The 20694-nt window shown below is 35.4% G+C and overlaps 2 protein-coding genes across 2 annotated transcripts in view; one reads left to right on the top strand and one right to left on the bottom strand.

The window, feature by feature from the left end:
• LOC105383332 (angiotensin-converting enzyme) overlaps nucleotides 1-20694 on the top strand; it is an 83549-nt gene that overhangs the window by 32735 nt on the left and 30120 nt on the right. The window lies entirely within an intron of this gene.
• Nucleotides 10192-12176, bottom strand: LOC125488423 (proline-rich protein 4-like). Its single transcript, XM_048622994.1, has 2 exons — nucleotides 12095-12176; nucleotides 10192-11606 (listed from the first exon to the last, which is right to left on the bottom strand). Exons 1-2 carry the CDS (start codon nucleotides 12104-12106, stop codon nucleotides 10536-10538), a joined length of 1083 nt encoding a protein of 360 aa, XP_048478951.1. The 5' UTR covers nucleotides 12107-12176; the 3' UTR covers nucleotides 10192-10535.

The following is a 20694-nucleotide window of genomic DNA, read 5'->3' as shown; positions in this document are numbered from 1 at the left end:
GTAGCTGGTCCCTTCATCATCAGGGATCGCTATTTTAAAAACTCCGCCTGTATACTTTTAGGCGCAGGCCACCGTACAATGACTATTTTTTTTAAACAGCTATTATAGCTTAACTATGGCAGCTAGGACAATTTTCAGCTTGCGCAGCATATATAGCAAACAATGATATTATATGATACGGCGATATTTATGATATTTCAACTAATGAGGGCGAAAATATTTATAATTCCTGGGTTAATTGATGTGAAATGCCAAAGCAAATGGACATGTACTATAACAATTCATGATATCGGTGTTGGTAACAATAATCATCATCATCATCTCAGCCATAGCACGGCCACTGGTGAACATAGGCCTCTCCTAATTTTTTCTATCTTGTCCGATCGGAGTGGGCCCGTATCCAGCGCTTCCCCACGGACTTGACTAGATTCGTCCGTCCATCTCGCGGCGGCCGCCCGATGCTGCACATATTAGATCAGAAAACTTTGTGTCGTGTGTGTTATATTTACTGTAAACAGAACATCACTAGAACCATTATGCAATGAGATCGGGTGTGATCAGAAGCGGCGGCGCACGCGCTCTTCCGTTAAATTTAATTGGACTGCACCGGCTGAATAGTAATGTGTACAGGCTAGTAAAGTTGTAAATTACTATGCCTAATACTGATTTTTTATTGTGATGGATACATTTTCTTTACTTTAAACAATGGCGTAATTTCATTACGAGAGCGTGCCATTTTTTTATGTATTGTTTATATTAAAAGGTACTTATCATATATTTTAACCCTTGACTGAAATGGAATTGCCTACTTACTAATGCATAGAACTGTAGATACCGATTAGTCTCTATGCCGATACCGAAGATCTGTAAAGTATATAAAAAAAATACTGATTGGCTTCCGTTCAATATATATACAGGGTGATTGGTAAGTCGATGTATTCCTTTAAATGGGTTATAGACGAAAGCATTTACAGTCGATTGAACCCTATAATGCATAATCCGAAAGTCAACCATTTCTGAGTTATTTAAGTTTTAAGTTTTTTTAGGTTTTTGCTAAAATTTATGTTTTAAAACAATTTTTTTAAAATAATAACCATTTTATTAATACTATTTTGATTTTTTTGGATTAGTAACACCTTAACCTACCAATTATAATCATTAAATGCGCAAAATTTAACTTAATTTAGACACAGTGCTTCAAAATAGGTGAAACATTAAGAAAATGTTACGAAAGGTGAAAACAAAAATGCTGAATTAAAAAATAATTTTATCTGAAAAAATTTCAGGCACTACAGCTTTAAAACATAGTCAATTTATAAGCTTTAAAATGAAATATGCCAATCTAAAATCGATTAAGGTATGACCAAGATATAGCCAAAACAACCACATAGGCGGACAAATCTCAGTAGGGAAACGAACAAGATTTGTTCCAATTTTAAGGTAAAAGCTCTTATAACTGGACTTTGTAGAGCTCTGAACCGTTTACTAATTATTATTCTCCGATAGCACGATTCCTCAGAAATGTCCGTAGTCGAGCTGGCTTCAGTGATCGTAACTGATCACCGAGGTTAAGCTACAACTGGCACGGTCAACCATTGGATGGGTGACCGATTTCAAGTGTTTTTTTTCTGGACGCTTCCGTGCTTCGGACGGCACGTTAGGCCGTGGGACCCGGTTGCTGTTTCAGCAGCAGTCATAAAGTCTAGTCAGAGGCCTTCAGGCGGCTCGAAAACATCTGATAGTCGGGTTGCCCACTTACCCGACAACTCTCTCAGCACAAGCTTGCTTTGAGGCAGAAGCAACTTCGACAAGGAGGCTGCAAGGCGCATCCAACTGGGTTGGGCTGCATTCGGGAAACTTCGTCACATATTCTCCTCGGCCATTCCTCAGAGCCTGAAGACAAAAGTATTCAACCAGTGCGTCCTGCCAGTGATGACGTATGGTGCAGAGACGTGGACACTGACGGTAGGACTGGTCCACCGATTTAAAGTCGCTCAGCGTGCTATGGAGAGAGCTATGCTTGGGGTTTCTCTGATGGATCGTATCAGAAATGAGGTTATCCGTCAGAGGACTAAGGTTACCGACATAGCTGTCAAAATATGCAAGCTGAAGTGGCAGTGGGCTGGTCATAACTGCCGAAGAACCGATAACCGTTGGGGTAGACGAGTTCTCGAGTGGAGACCACGAACAGGCAAACGCAGCGTGGGACGCCCTCCTGCCCGCTGGACTGACGACCTTAGGCGGGTGGCGGGTAGTGGTTGGATGAGGAAGGCCGAGGACCGAGTGTTGTGGCGCTCCTTGGGAGAGGCCTATGTCCAGCAGTGGATGATTATTGGCCGATGATGATGATGATGATGATAATAGACGTATCGTATGTATTACTGTTAGTATTGTCACAGTGTTGTGTTTATGGCTGGTTTCTCATGTTCTATTGTCTGCTTCATCACCATTACGTCAGACAGCTCGCAAAACTTTGTAATGTTTGTCAGTAATTTCCTTATGATTAAACTAATTTGTTAATATAACGACAAGTTTTTTTGTAATAAGTATAATTTTTTGACAAATTTTGACCCACTAGCCGATAGCCAAAAAAAGCATATATTATTTAATGTAATAGAAGAATATTGTAACGATGAATATAAAAAACCTAAAATTCATATGTATCCTACTAGACAATCTAAAGAAAGTGTATTAATCAAACCGAATATAAACAATTTTTATGGCAAACGTACTAAAGAATACCTAACACCGACTATATTTAATAACTTACCACCTAATTTATTAAAACTAAGATGTTCTAAAAAAACTATAAAAAATAAAATAAAATATAATTTATTACAAGATTAAGCTACCTGCAATGAGTATTATAAGTACACTAAATGCATATGTTCATTAAGTACATCTATGTAATCTTTAATAATAACTTGTAATAGCATAAGTTACTAAATTTACACTAGTAATAGATATATATACCTATTAGTTGTGTAACTTACCTAATTTGTTTGTATAAATGCGAGTCTTTGTCTCCCGCTAAACTGAACTGCAGTTTGGGAGTATATATATGTAATTTGTAAGTTATACTCTGATCAACAATAAACGTTTATAAAAAAAATAAATAAAAAAAAAAAAAAAATTACTAGAAACACTACTTACAGCGACAGTAATAATCTAGATAGAGGGATTGGTTAGTATCTGCACAATTTATGTGCTAACTAAAGTAACCAGAAACTGAAACGGAGACGATGTAAGGAGATACTAGAACGCCGAGGAGGAAATTCTAAAGCTGTGTCATAATATCTGCAGATACCGATGAAAATTTATGGTTCTTGGGCAGCGCGTAATCTACTAGAATGTACAGTTTCACAAATAAATACCTACGTAGGTATACATTTAACTGACCAATGATATTCTCATAGATTGATTTATTTGTACTTGAATTGCACAGTTTACAACAGTAATCATGTACAAGCAAGTAGACTTAATGCTAAAATCATTTACTACAAGTCAATCTGCGGGAGGTTCAGAGAGAGTTTAGTAAGAGTATATAAAAAGAGGAAGCGTAGCCCTCCCGAAGTTGAAACGTGAAATAAAAGTCTATTATATGTATATTATGTTGAGTTGCCTAGTATTATATATTATATTGACTACAAAGCTAATACAAAAAACAGCAACAATTATCATTAATCAATTATCCTTAGCCCCTATTTCACAATGTCTGGTTAATGGCTACCTGTGAGATGAAATACATGCTGTCACTCTCTGTTATTATTTTTTTGACAGTGACAGCATGTATTTTATCTCACAGGTAGCCACTAACCAGATATTGTGAAACCAGGCCTAAGCCTATGAATACTGCGCTCACCGGTCATAAGTACACTGTGGATACAAACAATTAAAAATCTAACTCGATTTAAGTTTGATTAAAAAAACATTGCCTAAAAACATAGGCATATAAATATAAATGACTATAAATTCATAATAGCGCATAATTAATCAGCTCACTATATGGAACGGCCTACATAAGTATAACATGTTGCATTCTTGTTCGTACCTATAATTATGTGTCTAGTACTAATAACCTAATCAAAGTTTAAGATATACTACAAAAGACAAATTACAATTAATCTTATGTTACTAATAACTATACTAATTGCGAAGTAACGCAGACTTTGGATATAAGGAGAGGTCTAGACACACTTGTTTTTCTTAGATACATTTACATGGTTCATATGACAGTTATAACAAAAGTGTATATTAATTTATTTTCATTTTGTTTCAGGTAAGTGCCAGCATGTGAATTATGCTTCATGTAGGTGTGTTACAATAGTAAGTTACATTTCCCGACAGTGCTGCCACACGTAGCTCGCGGTGCTAACGAGAACTTTTTCGTGACGGTGCGTACGAGTCTTTGAAAATATCCTTTCACTTTTTGTGAGGCTTATAGCTGTGTCTTGACTTATTGCATTTATCACACAAGTTTAAACTGAAACGAACAGAGGGCGCCATTCTCGTAAAATTTATATAATAATCAAAAAATATGTTATTACTTTATTTCGGATGTTTTACAAGTTATATATATAATAATATTATATACATATATATTCGTAATGCACTTTTGCTATTTTATTTAAACGCTTTAAAGATTACCAATAACAAAAATAACCAAACCTTATATTCCATGTCGATTTACACACGATAATAGAATAGATTCCTCACGCTGAGTTGCATAAAGGTACTTTAAGCTAATGTCGACCTTAAATGACTGTCCTGCTTTGACAGTATACGGACAGAAAGAGACAGACATATATTTAAAGCCGACATTAGCTTAATGTCCCTTTCTGCAACTCAGCGTGAAAATCCTATAGTCGTACCTCAATAATTTACTATTAAAATTCCAATTCAATGTTACGGTCATTTTGCACGCCACAACATCTTCGTCTGACGTCACTCAAAGGTCAAACGAGTTGCGAGAGTGGCAGTGAAATAAAAGTGACAGTGAAATGATAGCGAGAGTGAATCGCGAGCGAATCCAGGTCGAGACGAGAGTGGACCGTCAGAAATGAGGATGAACCTTGTTGAGTCAGACAAATGAAGAACGTTTCGGACTGTATTATAGCAATAGTACCTCATTAAAACATAGCCTTAATGAGTATTTGATTGTTTTTTGGTACAAATATTGGTCAATGAAATTAATTGTATCGCTCTACATATTATTTATATTTATAGTACCTCATATGCTCTCGATTTATGGTGTAAAGTATAATATTTGATTAAGATTGGATAATAGTTAGCTTCTTAGCATTTGGAATCAGTGTTTGATGTCTAAGATTAAATATATTATGAATGTTATTCTTGCCGTCAGATCAACGGCTGCTGTCACATAAATTTTATCTTCAAATGTGCAATTGTTGCCGGTGAATGTCATCGACCCGCGAGTCGCGACTCCGCGATAGAGCGAAGGTCACCGATCGCTATTGTTAGAACGAACTCAAAGCATGCGAATGTATGCCGGCTAGGCCGCACGACCGCTCACGACGATACCTTTATATTTAAAAAAAAATGATGTTAGAAAATCCTTAATAATTAAATAAAGTTTACTCAATGGTTAATTTAAAAGAATTTGCTAGTTTAGCATGCTCTTACTTTCTCAGACATTACAATTATTTTAATACCCTCATAACTTTTGTACTGACTTTGGTTGATGAAATTCATCCAACCAACCAAATTGGGGGGTCTGATCAACGGATCAACCTGTCCCGTTTAAATATTCGCAAATGTGGTTTTATTCTTAACAGCTCTTATTTTACCACTGGAAAATGGGTAGTCTTACATAGGCTATGAAAACGTATATACAAATACTCTTTACTTTCACTATACCTACTACCTAAATATTTGCCTATCACTGAAGACATCTCTCAAGACTGGAGCAATGCCTTAAAGGAGTGTCCTACTTGTGTGTGAGGGAAAGGATTGGTTACGAGTTTACGACACAGTGAGCAGGTACTCTAGTTTTATTCACGCATTAAATTTTATGGCATGATTGTATAAAATGCACGGAGGAACACCTTTGAAATACTGTATTTTGTATCACTTCCTTTCGGCTTATCGTATATATCATAGCCTTTTTTGCAACAACATGTATACTATATGTATAGGTATACAAAATTTTCCTCGTTCGATCGTTCAAGATTCTGTTAAGTATTTATATCAGCCATCCATCTCACTCGTTTGTAGACGATGGATGGCTGAGCCCTCCAACAATGGTAGCTCGTCTTCTCCTTCCACTCATGGTACTAGCAACTAACAAACTATGTTACGTCCGACACCCGTCCCACCAGGTGGACTTGAGTTAGAATTTGGCTGTTGGTACTGGTTAAAGTTATCGGGCTATTTAACCTAATATTATTCTTCCTTCATAAGAATATACTCATAGAAAAAGACACGGTAGGATAGTAAAATGTTATGACGAAAAAAATACAGATAGTAAAGTTGGCATTGAAAGTTGATTTCATAAGCTATTGTTTTTTTTTGTTTACTGCCAGTGATTCCGACTACTTCGTTATTCTTTTGCGCAATACATATTTTATACTACATACTTTTTTATTACATACAGTGGAAACCACTGCTGTGTATGTAAGTGTATCAGACATGCAGTTCAGCTTTAGTTCTTATGAATCTATCCTTAAAAGCACATTGTATTACGCTTAGCGAGACCTCCACTATACTTCAAGAAAAATATGAATGGTTTATTATCGAGCCTACGAAATTTTTCGATATCAACTTTTGTGTAGGCTATTAGTTACGCACTTTTATAAAGGTAAAATATAGCAATTTACCTTGTATTGTTGTGCGATACTTAAAAAGCTACACAAATTGAGATACACTTTGTTTGTATGTAATTTTATCCCACATTAACGTACCGGCTTAGATTACAAAGTGAAAAATAATAATCTTAAATGCTGTCAAGGAAAATGAAACTGTTATAATTTATCATATAGGGTTTAATAACAGTTCGTGGTGTAATATTACGATGGTACATATTAATATCGCAGTGAATAAACAGAACGGAAGATCATATTTTAATATTTCCGTTTATTCGCGTGTTAATATGCCTCATTAGAAAACCTTTTGAGCTAAAGTAGTCCTTGCTAATTAAGTTATAAAGGATGCACGTAATGATGTGAGTTTAATTTGGATATTATACATAACTTCATGTTTATTTCATTGCTAAGTAGATAAATGTTGAACTAAATTAAGTAATTAATAGGATATTATGTTAGGAAAAGAACTCACCGTACTAGAGGCTCAGAGCCTGATCAGACCAGAAAAAAGGCCTATAGTATAATTATATAGTTATAAGTAAGTCAACAAATGCAACAAGTCTACATAAATCTGATATTACTCAGAATAGTTAATATATTTAGAAAAAAAAAACACATTTGTTTAGATAAAAGAAAGTAGTTATTAGGTACTAAGTAGTACCTTTCATGGATATTTTATTACATACAAAAGCTCCACCGAAACTTGTTTTTTTATTGCTTTTAAAATGCATAAGAAAAAAAGTTAACCTTTCACTTCCGTAATTTAATTTTCAAGTAGGTAATAGGTACATAATATCAAGGTTAGTTCTGCCTTTCTGATTATATGCACTCACAAAACAACGTGTGCAACGCATGTTACTTATATATTTTACGAATGCGGATTTAAACATTTAATTATGCTTTCATTGATTAAAGAAATATTTAATAGAAACAATAGGTTATGTTCGTAACTGTAATGAGCTTCAGTTTTCGTTCAGTTTAGTGCGATTGGGTGGATTATTAGCTGATGACAGTTTTAAGCCCGTCCTGAAAATTTAATCATATTCACCTAGTTGCAAAAGGTTGGTTTATATATCTCCGCACTATAGGCTCAAGCATTTGCAAATTTTATCAAAATCAGTTTAGTCAAAGTTTTTTTTTCCTTTAAGTACCCTCTCCTTGGTGGCGGTCCGGGCGTGGAAAGAAGTCACACACCGCTGCAAATGTGTGACAGACTTGAAAGTGGACTCCGCTGCATTGCCCAATATCTGCTTACTAGTCTACCACAGGAACTCCAAAATTACAGAGCATTTTCAACGCTACCTAATCACCTTAAGAACTATAGCCGAACCGGTGCTAATGGCCACCAAATTGAATACGCAGGATTGTATAAATGCAGGCATATTTGAACTGTAAGGCATGGCATTAAAATTTAAAATTGTAAAGAGGCTGTTTTCAGTATCAGATTGTTTGTTTGTGTAAGTTCTCGTAATTAGCCGATGTGCGATATACCGATAACGCTAGTTGGGAACTTTGCAATGTCTAATTACATATTTGGATAGTTTATTTGATAAATCTGTTTGTTTGATAGCGATTGGCAGACACGTTGTGGTCACACGGTGTTCATTTTCAGATGAGAGATGATACAAATGTGATTTATGTAAAAAATAAAACTAAAATGTTAACTTACTTCTTGAGCTGGCTGTTTAGCTCTATTCATATCTATGCGATAAGCTGTCGCGCTCAGTCTGTATGCACATATATATCATACATATTGACTATTACTGTCTGAGTATCGCATAGCAAAATTTTAAATATGACCCCACACGGTGGATATCATTTAAAATAGATTTTGTTTGAAAATGCGAATAAAATATACCTAAATATACCTTTATAATTTCCTATCATGGTCACAATATATCACTGGCAAACATAATAAAATCAGAATAAACATAGATAATGAGCAAATAATGAATTTAAATTTCATTTCTAATGAATTAATTTCTCAATTTCAGTTTTTATGGTGTAAATTATAATTCTTTATATAGGTAAATTTCCATAATATTATGTATTAAAATATTATTTTGATACCTGGGTGCGAACATTTTGAATGAAATATTTTTATAGAAATGAGCAGGCAGTGTTAACTAGAATTTGTTATAATTTTCATTTATCATTTTGCGATTGTACGGCCAATGATGATAGGCTATTATGTGTATAACATTATAATATTATCGAAACATAGCGACGTAGTTACGACGCTCCAAGTCATTAAATTAGTTTCCTAATGATTGATTGACTCCAATATTGAACCTACATAGCTATATACCGACATGCGACGTGACTGATATATTTCACACTATAGTGTATATATATCAGTCACGTCGCACGTCGGTTTATGTCGCAGCTTAATGGATATATCCATTAAGCTGCCTTACATACACACTACCTACGACTGCAGTAAAAATACTCTCGATTCCTACTTAGAATCTAAATACCAACCAAGCGTATATGTGAAATATACCTACGCGTATTTAGGATAGCTTCTCGCGCCTATACCGTCCCATTTATTAGTATCTCTTTCTTTCTTTGCTAAATTTTATTCCAGAACCCTGTAGAAGTCTTAGCTCGTAGTCATACCAGACAACGCATGCGTAGTTCAGATGTATTCGAGACAACGTCACATATCACAAGTAGTTTCATCAAGTTGTGTCGATTATCGTCGGCAATAGCGTCCTAATGTGCCATTACAGCCATATTTCTTCAGATTTACTGACAAAATGACTTGTTTTATGACAAATTGCTATTAGGCAACCAATCAGCAAGACACCATACATTTTGCCGGCAACCAATGGTCTGGTCGACGGTTATTTGGACTCCAGTGAAGTAATACCAAAACACCGGGCTCATGTACGCTCGGTACATAATTATCTAATGTTTATTAATTTACTAGGTCACATTGAGCGAAAATTATGGCACTTGAAGCTGATGAAACATTTAAAATAAACAAAAATGTATCGACTTCAATATGATTTGAATAATTTATGATTCTTCGACATTGGCCTATAAAGTAAACATTGTCAGTTAATCATAATATAGCCTTTCGTTTAATAAGGCAGAGGGTTTCAAAACTTTATGAATTACGAAATTTATAAGACAAAGAACGCACATTATAATGTGTAATTGCGTCGGTACATTGTCAAGTGAGAGTAAATAGTATGTTGAAACTCACGGCATAACTACTGGCCACTTGCCGCGATGCGATAGCTATCTGGGTCAAATTATTTCGTATTTCGCAAATACCCACTAGACCTACGCTACATGATCTGGAGCACAATACAGTACGCCATCTAAGGTCACCAGGGAACGATCGTGGGAAAGAAAATACATATTGTTATTTAATTTTGGCATAGCCTCTATTTATTTCGCATTTCCGTTCGCAATAAAATAAGTTTTCATAGAGAGAACATTATAGTGAGAAATTTGAATTTTAAAAGATAAAATAACAGGTACATCAACTCAAACATCGCAGTCACCAATTTGCTAAAATTAAAATCACAACAAAAATAAAAATAGACTATAAAAAAGGAGTATTATTCCGTAGTGCGGGTTCGTTCGCGAGGCGTGCGGGCGCGACCTGGCCGCGCCACTGTCCGCCGCCGCACGCCTCCCGCTCGCTGCTAGTGCTACTCTTATAATTATATCACATTCATTAGTCTGCTTCCTGCAGCCTGTTTAGTAGCTATCATGATGACCATATTCGTGGCCGTGACCATGGCTGACGTGGACTGGGTAAGGAACCTTCACTGGGTACGGCACGGGCTTCTCGATGTGCACCGGGACGTGCTTCTCAATGTGGACTGGGTAGGGCCTGTCGACGGGCACCTTCACGGGGTAGGGCACGTGCTTCTCCACTGGGTACGGGACCAGCTTCTCGACGGGGTAGGGGGCTGGGTAGGGGACCTTGACGGGGTAGGGAACGGGCTTCTCGACATGCACGGGGACGGGCCTGTCAACGGGAACCTTGACTGGGTAAGGGACTGGCTTCTCAACCGGGTAGGGCACTGGCTTCTCAACTGGGTAAGGCACAGGCTTGGGGACATGGACGGGGTAAGGCCTGTCGACGGGGACCTTCACTGGGTAGTGGACAATCTTCTCAACGGGGTAGGGGGCGGGCACATGGACGGGTACCTTGACTGGGTACGGGACTTTCTTTTCAACTGGGTAGGGGGCAGGGACGGGGACCTTTACGGGCACTGGGATGTGCTTCTCAACGGGGTAGGGCTGGGGAACGTATACCTTGACGGGGTAGGGCCTGTCTACAGGGACATGGACGGGGTAAGGTACCTTCTTCTCGACGGGGTAGGGGTGGGGAACATGGTATGGTACTTTGATGACCTCCTTGACGGGGTAAGGGACGTGCTTGACGACGGGGTAGGGGGCGGGGACGTGCACCTTGACGGGGTAGGGGACGTGCTTCTCTACCGGGACGGGGATGTGTTTCTCGACGGGGTAGGGCACCGCGACATTCTTGACCACAGTGATGGTCTTGTGCGTGTCGTGGCCGTGGTCCCAGCCGCCTCCGTAGCCGCCTCCGTAGCTGCCTCCGTAGCTGCCGCCGAATCCTCCCTCGAATCCTCCGTGACCGTAACCCAGTCCAATATCGAAGAGTCCACGCTTCTCGTGTTTCTTCTCCTCAGCTCCTTTGCTGTCCTTGTTGTCAGTCACTGCCACTTCTTTTTCTGCTTTCTTGGCTTCTTCCGCATGAGCGGTGGCCAGAAGAGCCACCAGACTGGCGGCCACGAACTGCGAAAAGACAATTAATTTAATAAAGCGTATAATTAACAAAACACTTAACCGAAATCTAACGGCGCGCCTACTACTGAATAAAATAAGAGAATCGAAAGTGCTTGTATCAAAGACCGCAGACTGCGTAACGGATAATTAACTGGTGCAGAATCAAAAGCTCTTGAATGCAGTAGAGTGACTTTATCGAGTTGATGTAACACCGTAACGAGTGAAACTTCGACGACAAAACTAAGGAAGTATTATTCCTTGTTGAATAATATGTCTATAAAATCAATGTGTAAAAATGTAGACACAAATTCCGTATAGATTTTCCAATAAAATTACTGTTTATTGAATAAAAAGAACTAATTTCCAATAGACTGTCACAGCACAATCACCAAATCCGTTTATCACAAGTTGTCACTGAGTTCGATTCACATTTGGCCGAAGCATTTACGAGGTTTGTTATTATAACTAAGTATGATGCTTATTTTAAAAAAACACACCATAAGCCTCATGATGCTTCGTTTGTAGGTTGCACTGAAGTCAGTGAAGTCCTGAATGCGAGTGATGCGTGTTGCGGCGGCTCCTCAGAATATATACGGCCTACGGGCGGCCGAGCGAACACACAAAAATGGCGCCATACTCTAGGACTCAGATACACTTTCGCTTTCTGGGGTAGCTTTTGGAACGAGACTTGCAAATGCTCCATATCTGTCACGAGCTTTACAAGACATTGGGTAAATGAGGCTCTTTAGAGAACAATTATTATTATCGATTGTGCGTTAATTTTGCTATCGTTAATAAGGTAATTGAAGGAAGTATTTTAAAGTTTGTGTGCAAAAATAGTACTTAACTTACAATTAAATTGTTTATCGTTTAAAGTTCCACAAATTACTTAAGTATCAAAAATGGAACATCTAACATTATTTAGTTAACTTTTAATGTAATAATATAAAAATATTCTGAATACATTTTCTTTAGACTTTAATTAAATTTATTTTAGTACAATTAACCTATTCCGCAAAAGTTGACTTTGGAATAACGTATTAACCATAAAGAAATGTAAGCATAGTTAGAATTATTATATTCTGTAACTATGTTTTTGGTCGACAAATTAAGAATATCTATTTATTTATGTTGCATATTATCCATTTCACACGATGATAAATAATGCCCCATCATTATTATTTACGATCATAATTTCCAAAATTCTTGTAGACGTGTGAATTTCGCAATGATCAGTCTGCATAGTGTTTCGTAACATTTTCGTCTCTCAAGTGCATTTGACATTGCGACATTGAATTAATTTCTTTTTCGAAGTGGCGCTAATTCCAAATTTGAATACTTTAACGTCATTTATTCAGAAATAGGCAACATCTTCTATTCTGTCCTTGACCACGAATCATTTAAGTATAATTTAATGCGAATGACAAAGTATAAAATGATCTACGATGAAACGTCATCCTTATTTTTTCCCATAGGATCATTATAAAGGTCTCTGAAGCATGAAAAATTCACTCAACGATCCTCATAAACATAATTAAAACCATATAAACTGACTCTAATTAGAAATACTATAAATTTTCAAATGGACCAGTGACAATGACTTGATACTAACGCATTGTGTGCCAAAGTTATTATGAAATTCTTGAAATTCCTATAAATGAGCAAAAATACTATATGTACTACTGCCCGTACAAAATTATAACAGACATTCAGTTAAGTTATAAACATTGTTTGTCATTAGCACGCAATAGTCATCAATGATAAGAAGATAATAAAGTTAAACATTAATGTCTATATTTTTTTATCCAACAGTTGTTCTTATATTTTGGTGGCCCCCATATACATATACATATACATTTTATAATCAATCACTTCTGGGAGAGACTGAAGACAAAACAAAAAAATATACAAAATCAAACTATTTTAGTATTACTTATACTCGTACATATTCTTTATACGACTACTTAAGTAGGTATACGAATTGTTACAGAACAAGCGCAGAGATGTAACAGAGGAATACCGAGCAGAGGGTTTATAAAAACTGTAAATTCCTGTTTTCTTATGTATGCTTCAATAGCACAGGAAATAGAACACAATGGCATCTAGTTCCCATTGCATAAGCAGTTCAGCGACAATATTAGTTGGTGACTGTGCAAGTGGATTAGATCCGATTTATCGATTACCTTACGGCTGGTTCACACAGAACATTACTCTATCTTTGAAGTTTCTAACTTAATTCCTACTGGACCTCGTAACATCAAGCGTAATACAAAACTCCAATCATTTCCTTATAAATGTAGGGTCGACTTCGTGCGTTTTGTGAAAAGAAAACAATCAAATTTTAATATTCCTGGTATTAATTTATTCGTTACTCGTACGTTTCAAGTATTATGTATGATTTTGTTAAACATTCGTGTCTTGTCTCGTTCACTATATCAAAAGTAGTGCCAGTAATTTATATCAATTATGTTGTTGTCTAGACTCCTCTCTTTATTAGACCATTATCTTAGATCTACGTGCATGTTTTTGTTAAGCCAAAATTTAATGAAATTATGAAATCTGCCGTTTTTAACGATATCGGAGTAATATTGTAAATAACTTGAAATTAACATAAAAATAGTACCTATACAGTATCTAAAAATATATACGATCATTACATATAAAAAATATAGAGCACGAAAGTCTTCACTCAAAACCTTTCAAATCACAAACCTTTTTTTCATTAGGTTTAATTTCTTAGCAAGGCCTCAAAGTTTTTAAGTGTATTTAGAAAACGACCACAGTATAGTCATAATGGCGGTATTTAAACAAAGGGTATTATTAACCTAATTAAGTAAATCTCCACGCGTGCCGCCAAGGTCACTGCGGGAAACATTTATAGTCCGAGAGCTGATGCTCTTTCCGATGCTCGTTATTGTTTCGCAATGAAATACTTTTTATTAAGATATGCCAGTGACCTTTACTTTACTTATACGCAGTTTATGGTCGATAAGAGGATTTGGGCATCGGTTTAGGAAATATGCAATAATTTAAACACGATTTTTGTGACGATGAATATACGTAAAAAGGCTACATATTTGCCAACTGGCACAAGCAAGACTTGTAAATTTATCTACCAATTTGCTGCAATACTTATCACTTTTATACAATAACCCCCTTATTTATAGAAAAGTTACGAGACGTTTTAACTAATAAACTGTTTTGTCCCTCTCCGACATAGAACAATTTGGACAAAACAGTTTATTATTTAAAACGTTCTGTAACTTCTCTATGAATAAGGGGGTAAGTATATAAGAAATTTGCTAAGTTTTATTTTAGCTGTACGATACCCATGAGATCAATATATCGTAAAAACAATACATATATTATGCTTTTCCGTTTAATATTCTTAGTCATTGTTTACCTATGTAGTTTATGTGTTTCTGAATAAATCAGTAAGTTATGATCCATCAGAATAGATGTAATAACCACGTCCAGCTCTCGTTCTATGATAGTAGCGTGTTACAATTCACCGTCTCTCATTGTGGAGGATGAAGGGATTTCAACATATCGAGCAATGTCAAATGCACACCATAAGGGCTTCCACACAATACTGCATTGCAGTTTTTGTGTACACTTATTTATACAAGTTCGTTGAAATAATAATATGATTTTAAAAGCCAAATTTGTAAATAAATGTAATTTTGAAAAATATATTATCATCTACTCTATTATTTATTTTTTCTTGGTTACTATGGTATTGGAGAATCACATTTAATTCACAACAGCAAAAAAAATGCTAAATTTGTCGTAATTAATTTAATTTAATTAAATAAAATAAGATAAAAGAATGAAATAATGACTAGATAAAATCACATAGGTAGCTAGAAAATTATAAATATAAAGTTTTGTAATCCCAGACTAGTCTGTCTGTCAGTTGTATGTGGAGCACATCGGCCAGTCAAATTTGAGTGCTCATATCCATTTCATTTATCATAGGTAGGTACTGTGATATTTTCATACAGTATAAATCTTGAAGGCCAACATTTTCTATGAATCGGTGGCAGTGATTTGAGCATTGGTTGTCTTAAAGGGTCTAAGATCTTATGTAAGTCTACGCTGTCGTATAAATGTCGTCGTAATAATGTAATTCGATATCAATTAGGACATAAAACATACTTATTGAATGACAGTCAAAAATTTACAACATAAAGCATTGAAAGTATTACTTTCAAAACTGAATTTAAAAGTAAAAGGACGTCGCCGTTGCGAAAATCATTTCAGACATTACATATTTACATTGCCGTAATTACATACAATCAAAAGCTGAATAAAAGCAAGCTCGATTAATATTTAAGGCCATTATTTTTAAATCGTGTAATCCAAATTGTTACGTTACTTAGCTGAACCGGATATCCCATGAGCGCTCGGAAGAATAATCTTTAAAACTGGGTTCGTCATAAACTCGTTTAAGATCAGGCTTAGCAACTCATTACAGTTCTTACTTATTGACACAACCATACAAACTGTAGTAAACTGTAGGGAAAATATATTATGCTAATACCGATTGATATAGAATATCGTAGGAATATCTCTTTAAAACTACCCCGCCAAGGGTTGAGATATCAAAATGAACTAATTAATAGAATTCGATGATCATCGCTAATCGCAACATAATAAGCCAGCTATAATTTATAGTAACATGTTATGTTCCTTATTTAAATAAATAAACATGTGTTTAATTTACTATTCAATTAAAGCGTTGCAGCACAGAAGTTGTGTGAAACCAATCAAGACTTAATATTGCCTTTAAACTTTAAATTATAAAAAGCTCGATTAAAAGTGTAACTATTTAGTAAGTATCATTTGATCTACGAGAGTGTTCAAATTCACAGCGTGTGATTACAATTGCTACATAGCTAGTTACAGATTGATCAATTCAATCGACCTTCATTAGAATCATTTGAGTTATATCAATTTATTAGGGTATATAAAATCGACATACAGTTTCTCTTAGCACGTAATGACTTAACCATCTAATACTCAGGATGGTATTAAGGTTCGTCGATTAACGCAGTGAACGATATACTTAATATATTATGTGTTTGAGTAATTATATTTTATACAATATTTTTATACTTTTGTGTTTTAGGCATCATTTTTAGACAGAAGAATTGTTTATAGTACTTATTTGGTAACATAATATGAATTACAATGACATGTTATAAAAACTCAATATTTTTGCTGCCAATTGACATAATTGATGCCCTTCACAAAAAGGCATGATTATTAACTTCAACTTTTCCCTTTAAAATCCTCAATTCTAGGAAGAGGAAACTCAAAAAATATATTTTAAAGTTCACGCCAACGAACTTTTTGTTTTGTTGTTCTTTGGCCTAAGTAATATAGAACCTTTTGATACTAATATGTACCTATATAATATTTTTCTATTATACATTGAGGGCGTTGGATAATGGAGTTTCTTTGGAGATACATGATAATATTAGGCTCATCGATGACTGTTTTCACATATTCTGACATATTGACATTGATGAGATTCAATGGAGACTCCCTCTCCATATATAGTAAATGTTTATTTGCTAGCAAATAGTTAAACATATAAATATCTAATAATAGTTCCATTTGCTGTTCATTTAAATGAGTTAAAGCCATAAGAACATTCTTTGGTTTTGCAAGTAATCATAACGGTAGCCCAAGGCCACGGAGTATCCGTTGTTACTTCACCGTAATGACCACTCAAACTACCATGTACGGCCAAAGGCACACGTTGAACATTACTTTCTATTTTCGACTCTTTTTGTACGCAAATAGAGCTGTAAATATAAAAATAAAGAGAGGCAAGGAAACTTGACGGACTTTATCGCAAGGTACCTTCGAACCACCATTAATGGCATTTTCATCGATTTCGATTGGTACTTTTTCTACATTTTGGAAGTATAGTCAGTTTTTGAAAATAAGTTTACCTCATTTTACAAACTTATACCTGCTGCGTTATATGATGCACCTTAAACGTACATATGTATTTTTTTCGACCGCAATACTTGATTAATTTGACTTGTAGTACAGTCCGTGTAATTTAATAATCATAAAAAATAAGACTGCAGATAAACTAATTTAAACGTGTATCATCAACATTCGAAATTGATTAATGCTAATAATACTTAAAAAATCTATACATATAATATGTACTTACTTTTTAAATGGTACATACAGATCACGCCAATTATCAAGTGTGTACATATTAACAGCTCAAAGTGAGTGTCACGCGAGTTACCTCTGGTTAGCCCTTCGGGAATTACATTCGCGAACAATGTGAACATACGCGATATGGATACAAAACCCACACACATACACATACACACACACACACACATACACCAACACACCCACACACACACGGTGTCTCCCGTAGAGACGTAGCCCGTAGGCCTACGCTCGTAGCGCGCTACGCCGCGGCAACCCGTTGAACTCTTTTGTATGGGCACATGACAAGTCATGCCAAATAATCAATTATCATGTCTATCAACAGTACTGTGGCAGAAATAAATAAAAAGGGTTTATTTAGATACGTAGAAATATATAAGTACCACATTATACATAAACATAAGTAAAAATTTATTATATATATAATATAGTGCACATTTTTTTTCAATAAGCAAGAATAAAGCTTTAATTTGATAAAAAAAAATGTTAAATTAATTATGCAATGAAACAGAGATTTATACAGTCACGTGCAATGAAAAAGGTCTTCCACCTGCCATTGATGTGCCATATGTCAGTGGATTTTTTTCATTGCCCGTGAGTGTATTAGTTTAGGAAGTACAGACCCTAGTTCATACTTACATCGAATATTTGTATTAGGGTAGGTCGTACAGTATGGTAGTAATATGATTGTTAGATATAACGCCATCTATGAATCTGCAAACAAACTCACACATAAAGTTATTATTTCGCATTCACTTGAACTAGATACAGTGCTACTACATGTTCTATGCATGATTTTCAGTTTGTTTACTTTTACATCTAGTGTTTTATTTGATTTATACAAAATGTTATAGATGGCGTTAGTTTGGAATGTCAATAAAAAGTGTGCGTGATATGTTCATTGGTCAAAGTGTAAAATATGAAAAAAGAGGTAGGTTTGATTTACAGATCAATACACTTTTTTCCATTTTAGTATACTTGTACACTTATGTCATATTTGTGCAATAAAGTCTCAAATAAATAAGTATGCATAAAATATTTTTATCAACTTTTAAGCAACAGTAAAACCCCAACAACACATTCGCTGTCTTCGAAATATTTTGCTGGTTTAACTGTAAGACACAATCACAAAACGATGATTTAATAAATCGCTCACCTTCATAAGTTCACTGTCATACTCGTCTTCTCAAATTTTCAGTAAAAACCGGCCAAGTGCGAGTCGGGCTCGCGCACAAAGGGTTCCGTAGCAGCAAATATAATTTACAGTTAAATCAACCTATCTCAAAAACTATAAGAGATACTTTGATCAAACCAAAAATCGTTGAAAGAGTTAATTAGCATGCATCACCTCTATTTTTTTTAGAATTTTATACCTCGTAGTTATAAAAATAGAGGGGGGGGACATACTTTTTACGACTTTGAGAGCTGATATCTCAAAAACCGTTCACTTTAAGAAAAATGTTTTTTAGAAAACTTTATATCATTTTAAAAGACCTTTCCATTGATACCCCACACGGGTATGTACATCGAAAAAAAAAATTTCATCCCTCAGTTACATGTATGGGGGGCCCCACCCCCAATTCTTTTTTTTACTATTTAGTGTCATATTTTTGTAGCGGTTCATACAACACATATTCCCATCAAATTTCATCACTGTAGTACTTATAGTTTCCGAGTAAATCGGCTGTGACAGACGGACAGACGGACAGACGGACAGACGGACAGACGGACATGACGAAACTATAAGGGTTCCGTTTTTGCCATTTTGGCTACGGAACCCTAAAAAGTGCTAGATATTTGTGAAACACATAATTAACGTCGTTTCAAATACTGGCATACAGGGAAACGCAAAGATCTAAGAGAATCAGACAACAGTTCATCCGTCGGGAATTTTTCTTCTAGTGGTGTAGAGAATAACTTTCTAGGAAACAGCCGTGGAGCCAATTTAATAAGTTTTCGGGACAGCAGACGATTCTTCTTAGGTTGTTTTATGTTAAGAAAAGGACGGTGATATTTCACGAGCAATTGTAGCCTTAGTATTATATAATAATTACATAGTACCATTTTAGGTCTTCCTGATAAAAGTCTGGTACTATTTAGTATTTGCATGTATGTGCAAGAGGTCCACTTTTCTTGCTCGGCGGTGCAGAAACGATAGCCAAATACGTGTGAGCTGGTGCGTCACACAATAGGACAATGCATTCTTTGTATGTGCGTATGTATGAAGAAACCACTACTAAGTACTCTATCTATTGTGTCCTAAGTAAGGCAATATTCGCATAGTCGCGGCTAAGTGACCACTAATCTGGGATCTACATGCCAGTTAGGTTGGTTCGAAACTTCCTTGATGTAAATTTCGCTTACTTATTGGATTTTAACAGGAATGTACACTTGGATTTTGCATGTAGTTATTTACATTGTAGAGGTGATTTACTAGTTTTGGCACATAGAGCTTAAACAAACGATATACGTTGTCTGAAAAATTGTTCTAGTAAGAAGTGTGATGATAATTTACAATTATTTATGAAAAACTGTTTGTTTCCTGAAACATATCACATGAAAATTAGTTATTTAAAATTTTATATATTTTTTGTAAGGATATAGCAAAAAACACAATGGACATGATCTTTATGTTGCTTGCCTGTAGTATATTAAAATTACAAGTCATAATAAAATACGTTTTTTGAAATTCTGCATGCATCTCACGCATCGGAAGGACTTGCTTGTTAGACAATTGATTAATTAAATGTTGTTTCTCACATTCGATTATAGGTTTCAATTCCGGAACTTTTTGTGATATGTCCATTCTCAAACTATTTATTATTTAACCACACCAACAAAGCATGAAGGCCGCTGATTGTCCCCAAGTCAGTCACACTTCTATTTTTAGTTT

The sequence above is a fragment of the Plutella xylostella genome, chromosome 9, assembly GCF_932276165.1.
Source record: "Plutella xylostella chromosome 9, ilPluXylo3.1, whole genome shotgun sequence".
Taxonomy (NCBI): domain Eukaryota; kingdom Metazoa; phylum Arthropoda; class Insecta; order Lepidoptera; family Plutellidae; genus Plutella; species Plutella xylostella.
This window is presented reverse-complemented; position numbering and strand designations above follow the sequence as displayed.